The sequence below is a fragment of the Trachypithecus francoisi genome, unplaced genomic scaffold, assembly GCF_009764315.1.
Source record: "Trachypithecus francoisi isolate TF-2019V2 unplaced genomic scaffold, Tfra_2.0 Lachesis_group16, whole genome shotgun sequence".
Classification (NCBI taxonomy): Eukaryota; Metazoa; Chordata; class Mammalia; order Primates; family Cercopithecidae; genus Trachypithecus; species Trachypithecus francoisi.
In genome coordinates, this window is record NW_022681461.1 from 85,880,584 (window position 1) to 85,907,272 (window position 26,689).

Genomic DNA, 26,689 nt, shown 5'->3' on the forward strand with positions numbered 1-26,689 from the left:
CTACTGCTGTCCCCAACTCCCAGGGCTGTTTTTAACAAGAGGCTACAGGAGAAGCTATACTGCAGCTCAGTCAAAATATCCATTTATCAATCCATATTTCCGAATATGTTGGTAATGGATTCTCAAAGGGCCCAATGCTATCTATGTAATGCCAGCTACAAAGCATTACTACTGGCTAGCACCGTGAGCATGGCAAGGGAAGGGCCTTTCCTTTGGTGGCTAAAGACTAAAAGCAAGGGCAACCATCAACTCAGTAGTACAAAGCTGGGAGGAAACTACAGAGAGAAGACAAAAACTGGAGCACAGCTGGGAAGGCAGCACCTTTAAAAAACATACACAGTGTGACTATAAAATTGCAAGTCTTTCTTTTTTTAATAAAACCCACATACCAGAATGTAGAAATCTAAATGAACATTTCTCCCTCAAAGTAGTTACATCTTTAGTTCCAACAGAACTACCATTGTTGGAGAATTATTTAGAAAAGGAAAGGCCTTAAAAGGTGGTTTATGAGCCACATTAGAAAATACCCTTCTAAACACTGGGCTGTTTAAAAACAGAAAATCCATACTCAGAGGATGATACTGAGAAAATTAAAAAAGTGTGGCAGCTCTCATGGAGGTTCCCTAAAGACCTCTAGCAAGTTTGAGCAACAGCATCACCATTGGAGAAACGTGTAGCCTCCCAGGACAGTCACTTTCGATGAGAGGGCATTCATTTGGATAGAAAAGTTCTGCTGTCTAAAAAGAAAAAAAAAAAAAAAAAAAACAGCCACACTCCTTTATAGTCACACTTGCATTTAAAAAAAAAACAAAAAACAAAAAATAAAAACAACACTCACACGTGGTTCTTGTATGAATTCTAATTAAGAGACATTACATTCAGAATTATAGCACTCATAGTGATAATTTTCAGAAGACTATAACAGCTTCTTTGCCACTTAAGGGGTACAGAGGGTGCAGCTGTTTACCTGAATGAATTCTTAAATAAGTGACTACTACCACTCTAATTTTCCTAGTTGTAGCTCTGTTACAGGTTACTGACCGCAAGTCCATGTTCCAAACATTCTTTGCCAACACAGATTAATTACAAGAGAGCCACCCCCAAAGTCTTAGGGCGAATTGGGAAAGGGCCGGTTAAATGAGGAAACAGGCCATTCCTTGGTAAAAGTTTGCAGTTTTCTTTCCCAATACATCTTCTTTTTATTGAGAACTTCCATTTTTATCCTGTGTTCCTCCTCTGCCATCTCACACTCTCGCTCTATCTGCTGGATTTTGGCCACATGCACCTCATTCATTTGTATCAGTTGCAGTTGTAAGATGGACATTTGTTGATGGTGTTCTTCCTCATGCATCTTTTTTAAAGCACCTTCCTGAGAGGTTTTGCTCCTGTAGTTTTTATTGGCTGTTATTCTGACAGCTGAACACGAGGGTTCAGGTTGAGAGGTCCCCTCACATACTGGAAAATGTATGAACTCTTTCTCATCATCGCACAGTTCTCTATTTGAAACAGCAAATGATTCTGAAAAACAGTAGCAGAAAACATATGTTCAAAGATTTTACAGGCAGAGAAAAAAAACCAATCCTATTTCAAATGACAGGGTCCTTCATTACAGGATGTATCTAAAACCATGTCTGCTTTGGCCTTCATGTCTACAGGGACCCTAGCAACACCTGACTTTTTAAAAACCCACAATCAAAAGCAATTTTTTCTTAAGAAATAATGACAAGGGGTTTTGTTAGGTTATTTCCTAGAACTTCGAAGTATGGGATCCGTTGTCAGAAACCATGCTTGTCAAGAATCGGAGACCTTGTTATGTTGATATTCTAAACTGAAATGTGTCCAACTCTGATGAGCGTAGGACCACAATGCAAGGCCAGTGTGGATCTTCAAAGTAAGTTCTCTATCAGTCTGATCACCCTTTGCCAACTTCTCATTCAGCTATGAACACATATGTGTAATCTTTGCAAGAGTGCTATTGCTGTTTCCTGGTCACAGGTGTTAGCCCTTACCCTGGAGAGCCATCCTGTAAATGCTGTTCCTTGAAAGATGAGCCTACATTCCCTGGCTTAACTCCCTCACATACATTTTCTCTTTACTCTCCAGCACTGCCATCTGGGGAGTTTTCAATGTCCCTCTTATTCAACCTATCTCTGGTACTTGACTATCCTTGAAATTTCTTTCCTCCATTAGCTTCTGAACCATGACTCACCTAATTTCTAAGATGCCTTCCTCTCTGATTGCTCCTTCTCAAGTCTTCTTGATGTACAGAGACTCTTGCTGTACTCACCTGTTACCTTTTCATATTCTCCTGGGGGTTCCCATCCGTGGTTCTGTTCTTAATCCACCCTAAGTAAACTCATAACCTGATGCTGACCTTCCTTTCTTGTCTGACTCTTCCAAATGCCCTGTGTACCCTTCAGTCCTACCACAAGCTACTCACATCCTTTATAAGGTCATGCTTTTTTTCATAATTCTGTTTCACTGTTCCTTCTGCTTAAAGTTAGGCTATCTGTCCCTCCACTTACTGTAGTCTCGCTTTTTTAACCTCCCCCCAACTCCTACTCATTCAAAACCAATGCCGCTTGTTCTGTGAAACCTCAGGTCTCTCCTTTATATGTACTCTTCTGTTACAGCACTTCACACATACTAGTATTGGCACCATGACATTCTCTTTTTTTAATCCTTGGGTACTAATTACTTTGTTTGGTACACAATGGATGCCTAGTAAATGTTTATTGGCTGAATCCTTGAATATAAAGCGAAGAGTATATGGATGCAAAAGGATACCATGTTTGGTAGGTGCTATGTTTGCCCTGATTTCTTAATAGAGCAGTAACATCAGTGTCAATTAAGGGAATTGCAATAAAGAAACCACTAACTCCACTAACCCATGGAGTCTTCTAGCTGTGACTCTAAGGCTTTCTTGAGAAGCTTTACATTTCCAATAAAGAGAATCTTCTCCTTGGAGAAAAAAATGCCAATTTATTAACAGAGTTGATTACATTATTACGTCCACTCCATTATTCTGGAAGATGAGATGCTGCGAATGTTAACGGCTACTGGGGGAAACCTAATTCATAATACCCTGTTAATAAAAGGAAAATGGCTACTGTTTAATTATTCCACTCCAAGAGGTAAAGTAACAACCATAACTAGTCCTTAATTATGATTTTAAAAAAGGTAAAAATCTTACTTCTGGAAGAGAAGGTTTTAAAAAAAAAAAAAAAAAAAAAGCACTTCTGTGCCATTCAGAAATAATGAAAATGTCTCTTAGAAATCTTTCCTGGAGACAGCTCTGGCCTCAAAGACAGCTCTTTCTTCATGCTCCCACTGCCTCCTGGGCCTACCTCTGGCAGAACACTTGTTAAAACTGGCAGTTTACCTCCCTTTCAAGTCTCTGAGAACTTTCAAGACAGAGCTTGCTTCTGCTCATCCTCATGTAGAACCCAGCACAGGGCCTGGTATAGTGCTGGGCATGTTAGAAATGTGTATGGGATGAATTACCTGCAGTGGGTCACATACCTCCTAACACGCCCAACCACGGAGAGGGAACAGTGCTCTGTGTGGGTATCCAAGGCACAGGACAAAGGAATGGGAGAGGGTTAACACTGAGAATAGGGCCCTCAGGTGTGAGCTTCAACTGCAAAGAGCATTACCTCACCTGTTTCCTTTCTAGTTCTGGATTTAGAAAGGAAGACATTCTGGAAAATGTCTTCTTTAAAGACTGGACACATTAGACATTTTCTGGTACCTCTAGTCTCTTTTCTCTTTGATTTCATTCCAGGGGATAGTTCTGGATACTCCTCAGAGTCCTTAAAGTTCATCCCCTCGCAATGCTGCTGTCTCACCCAATTTCTTTAATTTCTTCTTCTTCCTCTTTTTTTTTGGTGAGATGGGGTCTCACTGTGTCACCCAGGCTGGAGTGCAGTGGCGCAATCTCAACTCACTGCAATCTCCGGCTTCTAGGCTCAAGTGACCCTCCCATTTCAGCCTCCAACTAGCTGGGACTACAGGCATGCACCACCAAGCCTGGTTAATTTTTTGTATTTTTGGTAGAGATGGAGTTTCACCAGGTTGCCCAGGCTGGTCTCAAACTCCTGAGTTCAAGCGATCTACCCGCCTTGGCTCCCAGAATGCTGGGATTATAGGCGTGAGCCACTGCGCCGGCCTCTTCCAATTTCTAAATGTTCACTTTCATCTCAACAATTCCAGGCTTTAGAGACCTGATGATGACAGTGATGATGACGATGATGATGATAGCACCTACTGTTTTTTGAGCAGCTAACCAGGTCCTAGGCTAGCACTTTATAGCATTACCTCATGTAATCCTTACCCTATGAGGGAGGTATTATTATAGAAAACCAAATATAATATCCAAGGTCACATGGCTAGTTGAAAGAACCAGGATTCTAATCTAAGTCTGTATGACTCTAAAATCCAAACTCAACCACTACAATAATCAGCCTCCCACTCTTCCACTTGCTCAGCTGATCACTTACATATCTTAAAATGCAGCCTCCAAATTGTATCCACTATAAAACCATCTCTTATTAAGAATATGGGTATGTATCATGCATTTTGATCTCTACATTTCTAGACCTGTGAACATAAAAAGGCAGTATGTTTGTGTCTGGAAGCAGAAAAATGACTCTTCTTTAAAACTATTCTTTTTAGTTTAAATGTGTGCTAACATCCAAATTTTAAAGGGAAAAAAGCCAGGCCTCTTAAGAAGACTCTGGCAGAAGATGGGGCTTTAAACTAAAGAGGCCCAATGGTATAGTTAATTAACTTTCACACACATATTTGCTCCAATGAATAGAAACTACTATTCAGATGGGAAGAATCCTCTCTTAATTGGAAAAAGACTAGCCTAGGAATGGCACTGTGCTGCAAATAGCCACCATGTAATCTCTCTCAGAGGCAAAACAAAGCCACCTGAAGGAGAAAACAACTCAATCTTATGCAAAAAGGGTAGGAAACCCCAACAGCTTTCCTGGGACCAGGAAAGCCAAGGGGATGTTCTTTCACTTGGACAACTGGAGTAAGTTTAATATCAGCAGGGAAAACCTACCATGACAGCAAAAGGATGGGAAGGAAACTATAAACAGGCCAAACCCCAGATAGAGGAAATAAGGCTGCCTGGGAAAGTGGATAAATAAGATGGGTGGATGCATGTTATGGAGTATAACACATTAACTAAAAGAAAGAAACTAGACTTACACACTGCAATGAATTGATTTTTTTTTTTTTTTTAGATGAAGTCTGGCTCTGGCACCCAGGCTGGAGTGCAGTAGTATAATATTGGCTCACTGCAATCTCCGCCTCCAGGGTTCAAGCAATTCTCCTGTCTCAGCCTCCCAAGTAGCTGGGATTACAGGTGTGCACCACCATGCCCAGCTAATTTTTGCAGTTTTAGTAAAGATGGGAGTTTTGCCATGCTGGCCATGACGGTCTTGAATTCTTGACCTCTGGTGATCTATCTGCCTTGGCCTCCCAAAGTGCTGGGATTACAGGCATGAACCACTGTGCCCAGCCTAGGAACTGATCTTAAAAAGACTCTTCTAAGTGAAAAAAGCAGAGAAAATAGTATCTCTAGCACAAATTTAAAACTATATAAATTTAGAATAGATGCACACAAAACACATGTAAAAGAATATGTAAGCATGTTAGAATGATTCAGGTGCAGGAGAAGAGAATAAAAGAATGGAATAAAAATGGAGCAAACACCTAACTAACAAAAGAGAGGCTTTTCACAGACCAGTGAGGCTGGTGTGCCATGACTGGAAATGTAACTCAGCCCTCTGGTACCAGAGATCTCACCCCCAAAGATTAGGATTGAACAGTAATAATAATGGCATTTATTAAGAAATGTTCACAGTTATCAAGTATCACTTTATAGCATAGAATGTGAAATTAAATATAAATTATCCTAAGACATTTGGGTGCTACTCCAAAGCTTAGTTTTCTTAAATGTATTTGACTTTTGGTTATCCTAGCTTCCCAGCCACTCTTAGCAAATTTTGTTGGCTCCCTTAGTTAGTTCTGTACACAGTTTCCCTCAAAATAATGGAAGATAAGTGTCAAAGCCAAATTATCACACATCATAAAATCTGCAGGGTGTAAATTGTTTAAACATATTTAAGGAGGAAATACTGGGGGTTTTTGCAAATATTAATATATACCTAAGTGTTATACTTAAATTTTAAGACTAGTGTGTTGGAATACGATGGACATTTTCAGAAAGTCATTGACAAAGCTAAGTATATCCGAGAGACAGTGATCAAGATGACACAGTCGAAACTATCTCATACCAAAAAGTAGTTGCAGAGAGGCCTCTAGTGGAATACTATTAGAGTCCATCCTGTTTAACAGTTTTATCATAAATTCCAACAAATTTCTGAGTACCTAATTCTGTAACAGGTACCCTGTAAGGTGTTGGAACAGTTCTGTCCAACAGAAATACAATATAAGCTATTTATATATAATTTAAAATATCCTCAGAGTAACATAAGTAAAAAAAAAAAAAAAAAAAGTGATATTTATTTTGGTAACATATTTTTTAATCCGATATATCTAAAATATTATCGTTTCAACATGTAACAATATCAAAATTATTTAATGAGGTTTTTTTACATTTTTTGGTACTAAGTCTTCAAAATGTGGTGTGCGCAATTATAGCACATCCGAATGTGGTCTACCCACATTTCAAGTGCTTATGAGCCTCATGTGGCTTGTGACAACTGTATTAGACAGCACAGTGTTAGAAAGATCACACACACACACATTCCTTATGTCAAATACACAAGATGTAATGAGGGCCATAACTCTATAGCAGATTTTCCACCTTTTTCCCACCAAGTCCCAGAAAGGATGACTGACAATTCCAGGCTTCTTTTTCTTTTTTGAAAGAAAATTGAAATGCAAAATGAGTGAAATGAATTCAAAGTTGTTTTACTGTATAGAAAGAGTTCCAGTACCCTACCTACTAGTATTAACAGATTACCTTTGGACACACTTTCCAAATGACAAAGCACCAAGGTTCTCCACCACCCTCCAGATACGACCTGGACACAGGAGCAAGAAGCATTTGGCTATGCTTTAATAATCAGCAAAAAGGGAAGTCCCCAGCGTCATCTATATACAAACATCCAATTTAAAATAAATCCCTTTATACTTGAGTCACTATTAAATGTCACTACAAGGAAAACACTGAGAATGTACCTTTATTCCCTTCTGCTGAAAATTTATAAATTATGTTTATGAGTAAATGAATTACATCATTTCTTCCAAAAAGAAAGAGAAAAAAATCTGTGGGATGAACTTTCCTAGATCCCACCCCAGAATTTGAAAATGGGGAAATAAGACTGTCCAGGCCCCCTAAGAATAACCCTATGAAATCAATACACAATAATCTGGATCACAGGTTTGCAAAATGAACAGAAAGCAGCTCACACCAGCATGGTTCTCAGCAGTATCTCCCAGGGAACATATGCAATATAAAGAGCAGCCCTGCTGATCCATTCCCTCCTCCCCCAGCACACTCCTCCACAGCCTCACAGAAGCTAAATGGCTCTGAAGCCAGCAAGATGGAGAGGAACTGAGAGTAACTGGCTAAAGCTATAAACATCTCCAAAACAAGGACACCATTAATTAGCAGTGACAGTCCATGCACGACAGAAGCAGCAATGAGGAGGCATAAGAAAGAGAGCTGACAGTGCCCCCATAAACTGTCTGCTAGGAGGTACCCTGGCTTGGGAACTCAGGGATCAAAACCCAGACACAAGGTTCCTATACTGGAAATCGATGCATGAAGTTCATAACATAAACCACTATGGTTACCCAACTGGCTTCCTGGACTTAACCTTGGTCAAATGATCACTAAGCAAACCTTTGATCATAATTTGCTTCTCCAGGATCGTCTGCCTACAGGACAGAAAAAAAGGTGCTAATCAAAAACATGTATTTGATTCACTTGGCAATTATCTTTTCCACTCTACACAGACAACATACCTGGCTTTGGACTGCTTCTTGTTACTCTTAATTTACAGGAGCCAGTCCCTTAGAGCTCAGTCTGCTCTGGAGACACTGACAAGTGAATTTCCCATCCTGCAAGCTGAGAACCAGACTATCCTGGGGAAGTGGTTGCTGGGTCCCTGAAGCACCTTATGAACAACCCTCTGTCCCCCATCAGGAAACATCCTCTGCTTCAATGTCTGCTTTCAGAAAACTGCAATAAATTTTTATATAAACTGGCCACTTCCTGTCTGAAAAGAAGCAAGAATTGCTGGAAATTTATCTGTGTGCATTTCCACCCTCCCCTTGCCTAGAGACATTTCAATAGTCCCTTAATTCCAATCTTTTGAAGCCATGACACACTATTACTGCATCCTTCATTGTATGACAGTGTTTTTTTCCCTAAGAATTATGTATGACATATTTTTCTCTTTTTAATGGAAGTATATTAAACTTAAAAGTTAATTTTTTGGGAGTTTTTCAAGATCCCTGGGGTGCCACAAACCAAAACTGTGGATCACAATAGCATAATGGCTAAAAATGCTGGTTTTTAAACTGGGTGAATGCTAAAACGGGCATTCATTATATTAGTCTCCGCACTTTTTTTAAAGTTTGAAATAGTTTTTTGTTTTTTTTTTTTGAGACGGAGTCTGGCTCTGTCGCCCAGGCTGGAGTGCAGTGGCCGGATCTCAGCTCACTGCAAGCTCTGCCTCCTGGGCTTACGCCATTCTCCTGCCTCAGCCTCCCGAGTAGCAGGGACTACAGGCGCCCGCCACCTCGCCCGGCTAGTTTTTTGTATTTTTTAGTAGAGACGGGACTTCACCGTGTTAGCCAGGATGGTCTTGATCTCCTGACCTTGTGATCTGCCCGTCTCGGCCTCCCAAAGTGCTGGGATTACAGGCTTGAGCCACCACGCCCGGCTTTTTTTTTTGACACGGAGTTTTGCTCTTGTTGCCTAGGCTGGAGTGCAATGGCACTATCTTGGCTCACCACAATCTCCGCCTCCCAGGTTCAAGCGATTCTCCTGCCTCAGCCTCCCAAGTAGCTGGGATTACAGGCATGCGCCACCATGCTCAGCTAATTTTGTATTTTTAGTAGAGATGGGGTTTCTCCATGTTGGTCAAGCTGGTCTCAAACTCCCAACCTCAGGTGATCCGCCTGCCTCAGACTCCCAAAGTGCTGGGATTACAGGCGTGAGCCATAGTACCCAGCCAGTTGGCTCTTTTAATATGGCCTTTTGAGTGGCCTACTGCAATGCTTTGCAAATAATAAGGACCTCCAAAAATATTTTTTGAAAAAAGTGAAATTGAGTGGAAGAATATAAATCTTCATAAAATTCTCTTTAACATATTTGAGATAGGTTGATAGGCAACTGCAGCACCTCATGAATGAGAACTCCATTAACGCAGTTCCTTATTTTTCTTTATGTTTAAGTAATAAGCCTCCAAGAGAGCTAGCACAATGATGTAAACAAGTACTTTTGTTTTTATATACTTTTTTTTTTTTGAGACAGGGTCTCACTCTGTCACCCGGGCTGGAGTGCAGTGGCACAGTTCACTGCAGCCTCCACCTCCCAGGCTCAAGTGATCCTGCAGTCTCAGCCTCCCAACTATCTGGAATTACAGGTGCATGCTACCACACCCAGCTAATTTTTTCTATTTTTTGTAGAAATGGGGGTCTCACTTTGTTGCCCAGGGTAGTCTCAAATTCCTGGGCTCAAGCCATCCTCCTGCCTCAGCCTCCCAAAGTGCTGGGATTACTGGCGTGAGCCACCGCGCCCACCTCTATACGACTTTGAATGTCCTATATAATCCTGAGATCTTGAATTAGGAAAATCGAGTTTGATACAAAAGTTTCATTTTTAGAAGTTCCCTCAAAATGGAGGATTTTAAAATTAAAATGTCAAACAGGTACCCAGTGAGAGTGTGCACACTGGCATCAGGAACGGATACCTTGGGCCGAGGCGTCGGGGTGGTATTCGGGCTCCTCCTCCGGGGGGCTCTGCAGGAAGTAGAGCTGCTCCGGCAGCATGCTGGCGATCTTCTCCTTCCCTAGGACGTGGGTACTCAGGAGAGGGCTGACGCTCCGTTTCACTTTCTCTCTCCTTTCATGGGCCATAATTTTTTTGGTCCGAGCCTTGATGTTCTCCCAGCACTTCTTCAGCTGTTTGAAATCCCGCAGGGACACGCTGGGCTGAGAGTTGTATTCGTGGGCCAGTGCCTGCCAGGTACGCTGCTTAAGGGCAATAGTTCGCGCATCACTTTTCTTACATTCCAGCACATATTTATACTTTTCTACTAAAGCCAGCAGGATGCTCTTTTCCAATTCTGAGAAGTATTTGGCAGGCTTTATAATTTCGTTGTTTTGCATTTTCCACTATATTTCTCCTGGCCGCTAGCTATCCTGTAAAAGGAAGTTTGAAGCAATGATTACCAACTCCAGCAAAAACAATGCCTACGAATCACTGAAGCTTAATTCCTGACTTGATTCCCTTATTTGAAATACAGTACTTTCTTTTCCATTCATGTTGAATTATGATATTCAGGACTCTGGAGAATATTTAGAAATGTACTAGGAATGGGGTTTTACTTCAAACTGGATTGCTGTGGCTACTGTGACTATCTGGTATATAACAGCAAAAAAAGAAAAGTTGAACTTTCTTTTTTTTTTTTTGAAATGGAGTCTCGCTCTTGTCGCCCAGGCTGGAGTGCAGTGGCACGATCTGAGCTCACAGCAACCTCCACCTCCTGGGTTCAGGCAATTCTCCTGCCTCAGCCTCCTGAATAGCTAGGATTACAGGCACCTGTCACCACGCCCAGCAAAATTTTTTTTTTTTTTTTTTGGTAGTTTTGGTAGAGACAGGGTTTCACCATGTTGGCCAGGCTGGTCTCGAACTCCTGACCCTAAGTGATCTGCCTGCCTCGGCCTCCCAAAGTGCTGGGATTACAGGCGTGAGCCACCGTGCCCGGTCTAGACTCTGATTTCTTAATTGATTTTTCTTTCATGTTTGGCAACTGATTTTTCCCCCAAATCATGTTAGCCAGTTTTAGAACTAAACAGCTTTCTAAGTTTTGTCACAGCTGAGGACAAGAGAAGCCACCGTGTAATGAAATATATAATATGATGTGGGAGGCCAAGGCGGGCGAATCACGAGGTCAGGAGTTCGAGACCAGCCTGACCAACGTGGTGAAACCCTATCTCTACCAAAAATACAAAAATTAGCTGGATGTGGTAGTGTGCGCCTGTAATTCCAGCTACTCAGGAGGCTGAGGCAAGAGAATTGCTTGAACCTGGGAGGTGGAGGTTGCAGTGAGCAGAGATCATGCCATTGCAATCCAGCCTGGGCAACAGAGCGAGACTCCATCTCAAAAAAAAAAAAAATATATATATATATATATATATATGATGTACAGCCAGGCACGGTGGCTCCCACCTGTAATCCCAGCACTTTGGGAGGCTGAGGCAGGTAGACTGCTTGAGCCCAGCAGTTCGAGACTAGCATGGGCAACATGGCAAAACCCTGATTCTACAAAAAAAAAAAGAAGGAAAGAAAGAAAAAGTAAAAGAAGAAAAAAAAATTAGCCAGGTGTGGTGGTACGCACCTGTAATCCCAGAGCCCAGGAAGTCAAGGCTACAGTGAGCCATGTTCATACCACTGCACTCCAGCCTGGGTGACAAAGGAGACACTGTCTCAAAAAAAAAAAAAAAATTGATGTTTTCGTCACTCTGTGGCATGTACCTGGAGCAACGGAAACCTCAGTTTTTTCATCTTTAAAATGAGGGGTTGGAGTCTGTGTCCTTCAGGTATGAGGGCTGCTTTTTAAAATCCTAAGTAAACAATGTATGTAATTTCAGATATGAAAGGGCCTAGGCACTTAAGAGACTGAGTTCAATGTTCCTCTTTACAGTCCTCAAGTCTCTTTCCGGCTGAGAGAAGTAAGGGTCAGAAAGGTGAAGTGGATTGCACAAGATCACAAAGACGGTGACATGGAAAGTCCAGAACTTGGACTGCCCTAGGAGTCTAGTATTCTTAGAATCATTCCACAACTGTCTCTCAGCCTCTTGCCTTGGGTCACTCCAAATGATTCAACCATGATTCCCATAAGTCACCTTGTCATCCTCCACAGTGCTGAGTCAGCATGTTTCACACAACAGGTGCTTAGTGAATGTCTTATTCCAGTGAAGTGCATGAAACCTGTATGTGTTTTAGGACCACACACTTTTCCCACATCTTTTAATCCCAGAAAGCTTTTTATAAAATTAACCTCTCAAATATGTTACTGCAAAAATGTAGCTAAGCAACACTGACCGCGGCAATAAAGAAAGCATTATCATTCCCCTTGTTGGAAAGGGCCAACGTATTCCCAGTCCTTCTTACATTCTCCAAGCCTCTGATTTCTCAGAGTAATAGGCATGCATCAAGATACTGATGAGGCAGTCCATTTATTTTTTTATTATTTTTATTTTATTTTTTTTGAGACAGAGTCTTGCTCTGCCGCCCAGGCTGGAGTGCAGTGGCCGGATCTCAGCTCACTGCAAGCTCCGCCTCCCGGGTTTACGCCATTCTCCTGCCTCAGCCTCCCGAGTAGCTGGGACTACAGGCGCCCGCCTCGTGGCCCGGCTAGTTTTTTTTGGTATTTTTTAGTAGAGACGGGGTTTCACCGTATTAGCCAGGATGGTCTCGATCTCCTGACCTCGTGATCCGCCTATCTCGGCCTCCCAAAGTGCTGGGATTACAGGCTTGAGCCACCGCGCCCGGCCAAGGCAGTCCATTTAAAACTGACCGATCACATCAAAAAATTAGAACTGCACGGGCGTGGTGGCTCACGCCTGTAATCCCAACACTTTGGGAGGCCGAGGCGGGTGGATCACAAAGTCAGGAGATGGCAACCATCCTGGCTAACATAGTGAAACCCTGTCTCTACTAAAACTACAAAAAAAAAAAAAACAACTAACCAGGCGTGGTGGCGGGCGCCTGTAGTCCCAGCTATTCGGGAGGCTGAGGCAGGAGAATTGCTTGACCCTGGGAGGCAGAGCTTGCAGTGAGCGGAGATCGTGCTGCTGCACTCCAGCCTGGGCAACAGAGCGAGACTCCATCTCAAAAAAAAAAAAAAAGAAAGAAAATTAGGAACCATCTTAAAAAGAGTCCCACTAGCCGAAAATGGAGTAATTTGAAATCAAAGGTCATAGGTACACAAGGATTCATTAAGTTATTTTCTCAACCTTTGTTATGTTTTTAAATTCCATAATAAAAAATTAGGTGGGGGAAGCTGTGACTTTTAAGTTTATGGTACACTAATTTTAAATCACATTATTTCAAGCCAGCTACTCACACACTATGCCTGGGAAGGAGTTTCTGTAGTTGTGAATGCCTGAAATCTGTTTGACTGAGGCTGGAGAGGACTGGGCCAGATCAGAGACCCTTCAAATTGAGGCCAAGGAGTGTGGGCTTTACATGAGGGTGACAGAATCTGATCAGGGTCTCTCACTATGCACTGCCTCATCCTAGAAGTTGTTATTAATAGAATGAAGTATGAGGGTAATCTGTGTCTCCAAATGCCAGGTACCCTGCTCTACATTCATACTGGACGCATCGGGTATCACACACTGGGCGGTTCTGACACACATCAAAGATGGTTTGGCCCTCAGATCCTGAGCAAAGCTACATGAGTGGACATTTATCTTTGGGGATGTGTCCCTATAATGCTAATTTCCTATGCTCGTGTTTTGATCATGTTGCTCTAATATCCATACAATGATACCCAACCCAGGCTCTTTCTTCCTCAAAGGTCCCAAATTAATTTTTTACCTTCACCCATACTTTTATTTCCTATAAATCAATGTTCCCCAAACTGAAATTTATTAACATACACCCTGTACAATATCTCTCTTCTGTAGTATCTCTATCTGCCAAGATGTCTATGTCCAGCTTTACTTTCTGTAGTTTTTGTTATGAAATCAACAGGTACATAGCCTGTTCTTAAATTACACAGCTTACACAGCAGATTCTGATCCAATTCCCCATCCTCAATGCCTCTGCTCCAGGAGATGTCAATATGCCAACTTTCCCCACTCCTAAGAATTGCTGCTGTAAGGATTAAGAACTCTGATTCACAAATGAAAAAAGGATTACTACCTATTTTGTTGTTATATGTAATGCTATTTTACATATACATTATACGTGTGTATACACACACATACTTTCTGAATAAATCTCTTTTTTCTATTTTATTTCTTCAAGATAAATTCCTAGGACTGTTGCACCAAAAGATAAAAACACTTAAGACTTCTGTTACATCCCCAACTTGTCCTTGTAAAATGTTGCACCAATTACATTTCTATTAATGGCACATAAGCACGTCCATTTCCCTATTTCGTTTTTTTATTCTGTGCCAACTGTGGAGGTAAAAAAGTCACTTCATTGATTAATGATATATGAATTTCAGTTCTGAGGTAAGTAAGCCACACTCTCAACAAAGCTCTTGTGATCCTTGGTGGGAATGAAATTACATGGAATTAATTCCAAGCAATTTCACTTTTCCTCAAGATGTGTGCAGCACTGCTAGCTGCAACCAGGTGGTGGTGGACTTGTGGGGAATCTAAATTTCACAAAGTTTCTTGCCTTACATGTGGCCAGTTGTGTCTCAGAGTAATAACGATAGCAATAATATAATAGCAGATAACTTTTATTGAGCCTGTATTGTAGGTGTAACAAATGTTTAATATGCACAATATTATTAATCCTCCCAAAAATAGCCTCTGAGAGCTTAATTTGTTATACTTCAATGTTTTCTTTTTTTTGAGACGAAGTCTTGCTCTGTTGCCCGGGCTGGAGTGCAGTGGCCGGATCTCAGCTCACTGCAAGCTCCGCCTCCCGGGTTCATGCCATTCTCCTGCCTCAGCCTCCCGAGTAGCAGGGACTATATGCGCCCGCCACCTCGCCCAGCTAGTTTTTTGTATTTTTTAGTAGAGATGGGGTTTCACCGTGTTAGCCAGGATGGTCTCGATCTCCTGACCTCGTGATCTGCCCGTCTCAGCCTCCCAAAGTGCTGGGATTACAGGCTTGAGCCACCGCGCCCGGCTACTTCAATGTTTTCTGTTAAAAATACATATATATACATGCATCTATATGTATGTAATACACATGTATATATACTATACATGTGCATTATATACACGTAATGTACATGTATATAATGCACATGTATATATTTCTCCTACTTTATATATGTAAATATATACAAGCATATATATATAAAGTATCAGGAGAAATTATACGACTGCTCTCAAAAGCAAATTCTCAGAATTACCAACACCTGGGGACCATTAATAGCCTATTAACTAAACTGTTATTTAATCACTAGCTAAGTAAATCCAAAGTTACCAATTTACTTTGCTTAATTTCGTAGAACAGCAGGCCTCCTTGGGCCTTGTGGTTCATTCTGCCTGGCTATAAAGGGATTCTGATACAAGGCAATGTACCCCAAAGGTTCCTTATGGATTTTCAACAGCCTTGTGAAATAGGCTGTTTATCTCCCTTAACCAATTACTATTCCCATTTCCCAGATAAGAAAACTGTGGCTCAGTAACTTACTCTGGTCACACAAATAGTAAGTGGTCTGACTTACTCCAGTGCCCATGCTCCTCTCTGCTCTGCTTAGCTCTTTTGTTTCAGACCTAGTGATAGCTTCTATTCCCCTGCTCAAAGCATGGCCATTAACACTCTAATCATCAGCCAGGAAAGGGCCCAGGATAGGGCAATTTAAGTGGAGTGTGTCTCCATCTGTTGGCTGTTCCCCCACTCATTTCCCTCCCTCCATTACCTCCTCCAGATTTCAAACTTAGGGCCCATAATCCTCCCACGTGTTCCTTCCTCGCTCTAACCAGAACTCTGATTTCTGCAGTTGAACCAGTAAGACTGTATGTTTGGGCCAGGCATGGGGGTTCATGCCTGTAATCCCAGCACTTTGGGAGGCTGAGGCAGGTGGATGGATCACCTGAGGTCAGGGGTTCAAGACCAGCCTGGCCAATAAGGTGAAACTCCGTCTCTGCTAAAAATAAAAAAAATTAGCCAGGTGTGGTAGCATGCACCTGTAATCCCAGCTACTCAGGAGACTGAGGCAGGAGAATCACTTAAACCTGGGAGGCGGAGCTTGCAGTGAGCCAAGGTCAAGCCATTGTACTCCAGCCTGGGTAACAGAGTAAGACTCTGTCTCAAAAAAAAAAAAAAAAGATTGTATGTTTGAAAGGAAACTGTGGAGATCTTTTGGAGCTTTAACATGGTCCATGCCTCAGGGGAATGCTGGCATTACACTTCAGCACATAAACAAATACTTCCCAAAGAGGTCTCTCCAGCAAAGCTTATTAATGCTTATTAATAGAAATTTTGAGTCTAGAAAGGATACTCGTGTTTAAAACTATTCAGCAATGTCCATAATTGGCTATAAATGACAACATAACAATCCTTCCCTCCCGCATCAACTTTTATTAGGGATGGACTGGCCTTCCCTGTCCCCAAATTCTGCTCAGGAGCCATCATCTCTTGTGTCTGCTGTTCAGGTAGACAGTATATGATCCATTCTTATGCATGGTTGCAGGGCAACAAGCAGCCCAGTGACCCTCACAAAGTGGGCTCTCAGTAAACATTTTGTAAATGCAGATATTTTGATATAGGCATAAAACAGCCCACCAGGCACACAGTATCATACATGACAAAACAGTATACTAAAGGTTACATTGGCTGGGTATGGTGGTGTGCCTGTAGTCCTAGCTTCTTGGGAGGCTGAGGCAGGGTGATTACTTGGGCCAAGGAGTTAGAGGCAATAGTGAACTATGATTGTGCCTATGAATAGTCACCCCACTTCAGCCTGGACAACATAGTGAGACCCCATCTCTTAATGGAAAAAAAAAGCTGCATTAAAGTAGAAATGGTCAAATAAAATAGCAAAATTCAAATGCAATGGAAGTTCCCCTTGGACTAGGCAAAGACCCAGATAGGCCTAAATAAAAAGGCACAATTCCCATACCCACAGAAGAACAAGAAGGAAACAATTAGCACAATTTCCAAAACACTAACATTGACTAAACCACCAAAATACTGTAATGCATACATTTACTATCCAACATAAAACAAAAATTCATCTGTTTATGGACCAAATGTCTGTGTCATCCCAAGATCCATATGTTGAAGCCCTAATTCCCTAGTGGTTGTATTTGGGGACTGGATATCTGAGGAAGCAATTAAGGTTAAATAAGGACATAAGTATGGGGCCCTGGTTCAGTGGGGTTAGTGCCTTGATAATAGAGACACCAGGAAGCTGGCATGTCCCGTTATCCTCAATGGCTTACAAAGATGAGGTCATGTAAGAACACAGCAAGATGGCACACAGCAAGATGGCCATCACCTACAAGCCAAGACAAGAGACCTCAGGATGGAACCTAACTTGCCAACACCTTGATCTTGGCATTCTCAGCCTCTAGAACTGTGAGAATCCAATTTCTGTTGTTTCAACCACACAATCTGTGGTATTTTATTATGGCAGCCTGAGAAGACTAATATACCATCTAGTGATTTTTGAGTCCACCAAGGGTGAAACTAAGTCCTAAAATTTGAGCAAAGACTAGAGAAACTTGTCAAGATTTTCTATCTCTTGCTCTTTGTGGAAAGGGGAGTTCTTTGAAGTTAATACTCAGAATGGGTACCATGACTGAAGAGCTGTGGCACTGGAAAATCAGACTTCAGGACATTAATAGACTGCTGATCTTAAAGTGAGGTGAAATCAACCACGACACTGGATGCAGAAAACCTGGGCTCAAATCCTGACTTTACCTGTCACCCAACCGTGTGACTTTGGGCAACTCAATCAACCTCTAATGCTCCATCTGTAAAATGGAGTTACTCCCCTGCTACCCTAGCCCTGCCTCATTCCCTCTGCATAACAGTCCTGCAACGTGAATAAAGAAACAGACTACAGCTTCAATCAATTTTTTTTTTTTTTTTTTTTTGAGACGGAGTCTCGCTCTGTCGCCCGGACTGGAGTGCAGTGGCCAGATCTCAGCTCACTGCAAGCTCTGCCTCCTGGGTTTACGCCATTCTCCTGCCTCAGCCTCCCGAGTAGCCGGGACCACAGGCGCCAGCCACCTCGCCCGGCTAGTTTTTGTATTTTTAGTAGAGACGGGGTTTCAGCGTATTAGCCAGGATGGTCTCGATCTCCTGACCTCGTGATCCGCCCGTCTCGGCCTCCCAAAGTGCTGGGATTACAGGCTTGAGCCACCGCGCCCAGCCGCTTCAATCAATTTTAGTTCTTTCTACTCTTCCCACCCATATTAAACTGCTTCCAAAAATAGAATAGTGCTGTGTGTGTGTGCGCGCGCATATATATATAGGGTGTGTGTGTGTGTGTGTGTATAGGGTGTGTGTGTATATATAGTTATTGGCTCTTTATTTCATACACACACAATTCAACAAATATGTAATGAACTCCTGCCAAAGGCTCAGCACTGTTCTAGAGTATGTGGGAGATACAGGGGCAGGCTGAACCCTCCAGCCTAGAAAGAGCGCTGACATGCACAAACTGACAACTAAAATGAGAGGCACGCGGCAACAGACACCAGAAGAGAGGACAAAGCGCCTTGAGTGTGCAGAGGAGGGAAGAGGTTCACTTGCATTCTCTTGAATAAGAGGACATTTGAGCTAGATCTTTAAGAATGTATAGGATATGAATGGAGAGAGTTGAAGGAGATCATCAGATAAATTATTGAAAAGAACAGGCCTGGACTCTGATTGGGGACAATGTTATTGGAAAGGAGGAAGTACACACCAAAGACTGTCTCTTTCTTTTTTGAGAGACAGAATCTAGCTCTGTCGCCCAGGCTGGAGTAGAGTGGTGCGATCTCAGCTCACTGCAACCTCCGCCTCCTAGGTTCAAACAATTCTCCGGCTTCAGTTTCCCAAGTAGCTAGGATTACAGGTGCCCGTCACCACACTCAGCTGATTTTTGTATTTTTAAAAAAGATGGGGTTTCACTATATATTGGCCAGGCTGGTCTCGAACTCCTGACCTCAGATGATCCGCCTGCCTCGGCCTCTCAAAGTGTTGGGATTAGGATTACAGGCGTGAGCCACCACACTCAGCCGAAGACTGTTTCAAAGGAAGAAATGAGCAGGATGTATATGTGTCCACGGTAGGGTAGTGGATCAACAGAAAGCAGAGGCAGGGAGGATATACGAGGATTAACCGAACACCTACTCTGTGCAGGCATCAGAGAGAATGGTATTCCTTAAGATCAAGGAGATCACAGACCAATGAGGACATCACACTCCCATGAAGACATAATGCACATGTATTGTGGGATAGGCTGGTGACAAGGCAGTGTGATAAGCACAGTGACAGAGATGAGCCCAGGGACATATTCCAAAATTGGGGGGATCTAGAACAGGAAACTTAATTCCTACTTGAATAGACTGAAATTAGATGAACTTGAGAACAAAGCAGGACCACAGCTCGGGAGGGAAAGACTTAAAGAACATATTCAGAAGTGGTGGGTGAACTGAAGGACACGTGGCAGCCCTCCCCACAAGCAAGGCCTGGCAAGTAATGGGGAATCCACTTGCTCTAAAGGTAGAAAGGCTATTTCCTATCCTGGTATCTTGCCTGTCTCCTGACTCAACACCTCAAAAATAACCTTTCTTTTAAACTACAAAGGACATTGGCCAGGTGTGGTGATTCCCATCTGTAATCCCAGAACTTTGGGAGGCCAAGGCAGGAGGATTGCTTGAGCCCAGGAGTTCAAGACTAGCCTAGGCAACAAGGGGAGACCTCTATTGCTATGAAAATTAAAATTAAAAGTATTAGCCAGGCAAGATGGCATGTGCCTACAGCCCCAGCTACTAGGGAGGCTAAGAGAGGAGGATCCCTTGAGCCCAGGAGTTTGAGGTTGCAGTGAGATATAATCATTCCACTGCACGCCAGCCAGAGTGACAGAGCAAGACCCTATCTCCAAAAAAAAAGGTAGTATAGTATAGAGGTTAAGGACATGGGCTTGGACCCATGGCCTCAAATCCCAACCCTACCGCTGCTCCTGAGAGTGGAGCTTTAGAAAAAGAAAAAATATAAATAAAAGTTAAAGAAGGACCTCAATCTAATCCTCTCACTTTACAGTTGAGGAAACTGAGGCTCAGAGCAAAACAGGACTTCCCGAGGCCCTAGTTACAGGGGAGGGTCTGAAATCAAGGCTTCTTCGTTTGCTTTCCAACCCCTTTCCCACTTCAAAACCTCCTCACCATCAAGATGCCCTTTTGGCTAGGTACTCTCTAGCCTCCCCGACTGTACCGTTTGAAAACTCCAGGGCACTGCTCTCAACTCTGTCTTTCATTTTGTGACATCTGTCTTGGCACGCCTTCTTTACTTGCTGTTAATTCCTCATCTCTAAATTATAAAGCTCAAGGGGGTATTCTCTAAAGTCCTATCCAGTGCTGGTCATCTATTACTGCCATTAAAATGATTTTTCTGCAACCTAATTTCCACAGTTCACTGCCAAAGACACATAGTTGGTATTTTCTGATTATTTATGAGGCTGGTGGAGCTACCAGCCAATGAAAGAGAGCATTACAGCAGAATGAAGTGATCTCAGCACTTTAGATGACCTCGTTATTTTGCTTAAGGCCCATACACAGGTTTAACTATGCAAGTTAAGCAGTTCCAGGTGAAATGGCAAAAGCAGGTGATCTGATCTGTTCACTACAGCTCCTTACAGAGAGTCTGGTGTACATCAAGCACTCAATAAATATTTGTGGAATTAAATGCCATAACCAACCTGCTTACCATTTGCATTTTTTTAACTAATTATTGCTAGATTTTGTTTTGTTTTATTTTGTTTTTTGTTTTTTGTTTTTTGAGACGGAGTCTCGCTCTGTCACCCAGGCTGGAGTGCAGTGGCACGATCTCGGCTCACTGCAAGCTCAGCCTTCTGGGTTCACGCCATTCTCCTGCCTCAGCCTCCCAAGTAGCTGGGACTACAGGAGCCCACCACCATACCGAGCTAATTTTTTTTGTATTTTTAGTAGAGACGAGGTTTCACCGTGTTAGCCAGGATGGTCTCGATCTCCTGACCTCATGATCCGCCGGCCTCGGCCTCCCAAAGTGCTGGGATTAGAGGTGTGAGCCACCGCACCCGGCCGCTAGATGTTTTATTATTTTAAATTTCTCCTCTTAAAAAGGATTTATCATAAAATAATCATTTCCTTCTTGCAATTATCATTACAGTTCAAAGGAGGTAGAAATGGCAACGTTTTAAGAGCCTCAATACCACTATGATGCCTTCAGGATTTCATTTTATCCAGAGGTGAGAGTAATCAGACAGTACTCTTACCTGCCTGCACATGTACATACCTGTGTGCCCAGGATGGCCACTCACCCAAGCTCTCTCTGCCTCTCCACCTTCTTTCTTTCCTTTTCGAGAGCTTTCCAGTCAAACCTAGCACCGAACTTGCTTTCTCTAATGCATTCCCTCTCTACCACTTTCCACCCACTCCAGGCAGCCATGTAACTTGGAAGTGTTTATTTTCATCATCTGTGCCTGAGTGTGACTGTATGCATGCAGAACCAGCCTTGTGTTGAAAGCCAGGTCTCCCCCACTTTCCCACCCTCACAGTCCCCTCTATAAACCAGATGAGAGTTCTTAAAAGTCCTAACCCCTTCCTTCCCCTTCTCCACACTCCATCTTAAACCATCCTCACCTACGGCTTCCCTGAAATGCCTTTGGAATCATTATTAAGGTATCTTCCACAGAAAGCAGTGTTGAAAAACAGAAAGTCCCCTTCTGTAGGTGTTCCCACTCCAACCTACTTCTCGTCTACTGAGTACACACTCCTCCACTCCCACCACTTCAGCTACAACCATCAGCTCTCAATAGGAGAAGGGTACCAAGTATTTTCCTCTTGCAGCACTCAGAATTACTCTGCACTATCTATCCATATCCTGAAGGCTCTCCCTATCTGATGGTGAGCTCTGAGGCATTGAACTACATTTTATTTGTATCTTTAGCACATAGTAGATTCGCAGTGTTTGTTTTAACAAAAAAAAAAAAAGTTGGGAGGGCGGACGCAGGCAGAGGCTCACACCTGTAATCCCAGCACTTTGGAAGGCAGAGGGGGGAGTACTGCTTGATGCCAGAAGTTTGAGACCAGCCCGGGCAACACAGTGATACTCCATCTCTAAAAATAAAAATTAAAAAATTAGCCAGGCATGAGCATCTGTAATCCCAGCTACTTGGAAGGCTGAGGTGGGAGGATCACCTGAGCCCAGGAGTTTGAGGCTGCAGCAAACAATGATTGCACCACTGCACTCCAACCTAGGTAAAAGAGCACAACCCTGTCTCTTTAAAAAAAAAAAAAAAAAAGGCCAGGCATGGTAGCTCACACCTGTAATCCCAGCACTTTGGGAGGCTGAGGCGGAAGAATCACCCGAGGTCAGGAGTTCGAGACCAGCCTGACCAACATGGAAAAACCCTGTCTCTACTAAAAATACAAAATTAGCCAGGTATGGTGGCACATGCCTATAATCCCAGCTATTCAGGAGGCTGAGGCAGGAGAATTGCTTGAACCAGGAAGCAGAGGTTGCGGTAAGCCGAGATCGTGCCACTACACTCCAGCCTGGGCAACAAGAGCAAAACTCTGTCTCAAAAAAAAAAAAAAAGAATAAAAAGAAAAAAGAAAAAGAAGAAAGTGGCAGTGATGGAAGAACCTCTCTTCCAAGCCTCAACCTCTCTCCTTAGCATCAAACACATTTCCAATTATCAGCCACCTCTGCACCCCATCATGTGCACCTCAGAAAACTCCAATTCTCCATAGCCCAAACAAACTAATTATTCCCCTACACCAAAATCTTCTGATTTCTGATGATGTCAGCCACATCAATTTGGCTTCCCAAAGCAGAAACATCAATGTCATCTTCAATCACATGAGACTAATTAACAACACCTATGGTACATTTTACCCCAACATCTGTTCCCTCCTCTTCCATTCTCACTGCCCATGTCTGTGGTCAGACCTAATCTCTAAAATGGTCTCCCAAACTTCCGGTCTCTCTTCCACACAACTACAGGGATCTTCCTAAAACACAGTGATCAAGCCACAGGCTTCCTTGTAAACCTCAGACGTCTCTCCCACTGCCTAAATGATAAAAGTCCCAACTCCTCACACGGCATTCATGGCCTTTCTGGATCTGGCCCTGATTATAGCACCCTCACCAGCCCCTCATCCTCTCCATGTATTTTTCACCCTAACCAGACCAAACTCAACATGCGGCTTCCTTTGGCTGGAATCCTTCACCCCAAGGCCACCAAGGGCCCATTTTCAATCTTTTTTTTTTTTTTTTTTTTTTTGAAACCGAGTCTCGCTCCCAAAGTGCTGGCATTACAGGCGTGAGCCACTGCGCCGGGCCCATTTTCAATCTTCAAAGCCCAACTCTCATGCAATTTTTTGTTAAGCCTTCCTCAATTAATACCCAGTCTGTTACGTTTATTTTCTTTATAATGGCTACCTTCTAAAATGGGGTTGAAGCAGCTTACGAATTATACACACAATACAACTAGATTTTTTTTATTTTTTTTTTTTGAGAGAGATTGAGGAGAGACTATCAGGGCAAAGATAAGACAAAGTCAAAAGAGATCAAAGCTAGGTGGTAAAGGAGCATTCAAAACCTGTGTCATGGCTGGGCGCAGTGGCTCACACTTACAATCTTAACACCTTGGGAGGCCGAGGTGGGTGGATCACCTGAGGTCAGGAGTTCGAGACCAGCCTGGCCAACATGGTGAAACCCCATCTCTACTAAAACTACAAAAATTAGCTGGGTGTGATGATGGGCGCCTGTAATCTCAGCTACTTGGGAGGCTGAGACAAGAGACTCGCTTGAACTCAAGAGGTGGAGACTGCAGTGAGCTGAGATCATGCCACTGCACTCCAGCCTGGATGACAGGGCGAGACTCTGTCTCAAAAAACAAACAAACAAACAAAAAACCCCACAAACCAAAAACCTCTGTCATAATGTCTCATACTTATCTTGTTAGATATAGATTGGCCCTGAGTTCCCACTGGCTCAGAATGAGTTACTCTTCTATGAGCTCGCTGCCAGTTGTACATGACTGTACTGTAACACTTCCCATATTTTTTTTTCAATTTGCTCTTTGCGTCCATCTCCCACACTGGACTGGGAAATTCCTAGGGAATACATAATTTCTGACTCATTGCTGTATCCCCAGAATGTAACATATGACTCAGCACGCGACTGGTGCTCAGCAGACATTTGTTGAATGAATGTTATCACGGACAGGGAAAACGGCACTAGTGTGTTGAACTGCACACCAGGTATGTGAAAAAACATTATTTTATCCTCACAAAAAAATGTCCAAAGCTAAGAAATGGCAGAGCTAGGATTCAAACCCCAAACACTCTATCTCTCCAAAGCAATTGCTCTTCCAACTATGCATGGTGTTCCCTACCTTCACCATCGCTACGTACCCACCTACTCTCTGCTTCAATGCCTGGTTAAAAACAAAACAAAACACCCTTCTCCCAGAATTCTTTCCTACTCACTCAGGACAGGAGTGCCTGAGTTCAGTCCTTGATCTTCCACAATACGTTAAGTAACAAATCATCACAAACCGGGAGAGGAAAGGGTGCCCCCTTGGTAGCTGAGAACTGAACAGCCTGTTGGGTATTCTGCAGATGGTGGGGTGAAGTCCTCAGCTCCTCCTTCTCCTGCCTTTCCCCATAGGTGCAGTGCCTGGGCCCTTCCTGCCTCACTTCCTTCTTCAGGATCCAAAGCCTTTTTAGTCCTCCCCATTCTAAAATGAAACCCAAAATAATTTCCTCAGGCCCATTACTTCTCTAACCCAATGAATGGTGTTGAAAATGCTCTCCTCCATTATATCAGTGAGACCTTTGTATTTTAAGCATCTCATCAACCATTAGGGCTGGCAAGCATCCCCATGGCCTGAAACACAAGAATTCTGTGAGAAGGGATAATGGCATGTTAGGAGGCCCAACCACCCCACCCTCCATCAATCTGAATATTTTTGGCCTGGCCTGGGAGTAAAAAGAGACATCCTATAACATCCCTCCCCACCTCCTGACCCAGCAGCCTTCGTCCCTCATCCCGGGTCTCCAAGGGAAGGCTGAAATCTGGCCCAGCAATCCTGGTCCAGAATTCTGCAGGGGAGGGATGGTGAACCCTGGTACCTTCCTCTACATCTTCTTCCAGGACTTCAGAATCCTTCTTCTCCCCCTAGTCCATCCCATGTCTCCCTCTGGCCCCAGACTTCCACAGCCGTCCTCAATCCTAACTTATAAACTATGTTTTTGAATTAGTATTCAGCAATTTCCTTGGAATACAACCATCTTCTCTGACATGCTGAAAGGCACACTCTCTGGCCTTGATATTACCCTACCTCCAGTTTTAAATGTATGACAAATATATCCCTCCATCCTACAACTACTCTCCTCAATACTGCAGGAATGTCTGTAATCTTAGATGTTATCACACCTAATACCCAATCTCCTGAATCGGAATAGGGAGACTACATTTTTCACTGTTTAGTACTCCTAAATAAAGATTATTCATGCAATTTACAGTAACTACCTCATAGCGCCAGTGTGATGATTCAATGATAATTCATGCCAACTGTTCAGTACCTAGGGCCTGGTACATACAAAGTGCTCAAAATTTAGCTGTTATCATTTATATACATTATCTTTCACAATAGCACCTGAGGGTAGATATAATACCACTCCCCCCCCGCCCCCGACCCCCGCCTCTAATTTACAGAAACAGTAGCCCCGGCTCCGAGTAAAGGAGCTTTCCCAAGGTCAGTCGAGCAAGGATGTGATGCTTGGCCTTCATCCTGCAAGTGAGAGACCCCTCCCGTTACACTCTGGACGGGCGGGGCACTGGGGGTCTTAAAGGAGCCAAGTATGGAAAAGCGCCGAGCACAGTGATCAGCACACAGTGGGGACACCGGGATGGGAAGACCGCGGTATTGCGGGTCACCTGGATTCCCCCCAAGCAGCTCCCCCAGCCCGGGAGTCCAGAGCCCACCCCACTCCCTGCCACGGGCGCGCCACTGAGTCCCCCGGAGGCCCGCGCCCCGGGGCTTTGTAGGCAGCAGGCCGGCCCTACTCACCGAGTCCCATCGCAGCGCGCGGAGGCGGTCGCTTGGCGCCCAGCCTGCAAGGCAGGGGTCGCAGCGGCTCGGCCCGAAAACCCGCCATGCCGGCCCCCGGCCCCTGCACGCCCGTCCCGCGCCCCCCCGCCCCCGCCCCGCTGCTGCCCGCCCGGAAGGGGAGCCTCCTACCTGCAGCGGCGGCGCGGCGGCCGCGGCGACCGGGGGAGGGGCCGGCGAGGCGCGAGCGCGGGCGGCCTGGGCTCTTCGGCAAGCAGGGCGGCCAGTAGGGCCGCGGGCTCCCGAGCGCCGGGCGGCGGCGGCGCGCCCCCGGCCGGCCAGGCCCCGCCGCGCGCGCCGCGGCCACAAAGCCCGGACGCCGCCGCCCCCTCGCGGACCGCCCGCCGCTTGCCGGTCCGTAGGCGCCGCCAAGGACGGCGGGAGCGCGGCCCCGCGCCAGTCCCCACTTCCCCGAGCTGTGGCCGCCGGCCTCCCGGGGACTGGGGCGGGGCGCGGGG

At 44.0% G+C, this 26,689-nt stretch overlaps 1 protein-coding gene across 3 annotated transcripts; it reads right to left on the bottom strand.

Annotated features, from left to right (window-relative positions):
• Positions 1-353: 353 nt before the first annotated feature.
• MSANTD3 (Myb/SANT DNA binding domain containing 3) lies at positions 354-26,599 on the bottom strand. Of its 3 annotated transcripts, none has more exons than XM_033237962.1 (3): positions 26,364-26,599; positions 9,966-10,416; positions 354-1,518 (listed from the first exon to the last, which is right to left on the bottom strand). In XM_033237962.1, exons 2-3 carry the CDS (start codon positions 10,381-10,383, stop codon positions 1,109-1,111), a joined length of 828 nt encoding a protein of 275 aa, XP_033093853.1. In that variant the 5' UTR covers positions 10,384-10,416; positions 26,364-26,599; the 3' UTR covers positions 354-1,108. The 3 variants fall into 3 exon arrangements, with proteins under 3 accessions (XP_033093853.1, XP_033093854.1, XP_033093855.1); XM_033237963.1 differs by lacking the exon at positions 26,364-26,599 and adding an exon at positions 26,193-26,338; XM_033237964.1 differs by lacking the exon at positions 26,364-26,599 and adding an exon at positions 12,970-13,028.
• Positions 26,600-26,689: the final 90 nt, after the last annotated feature.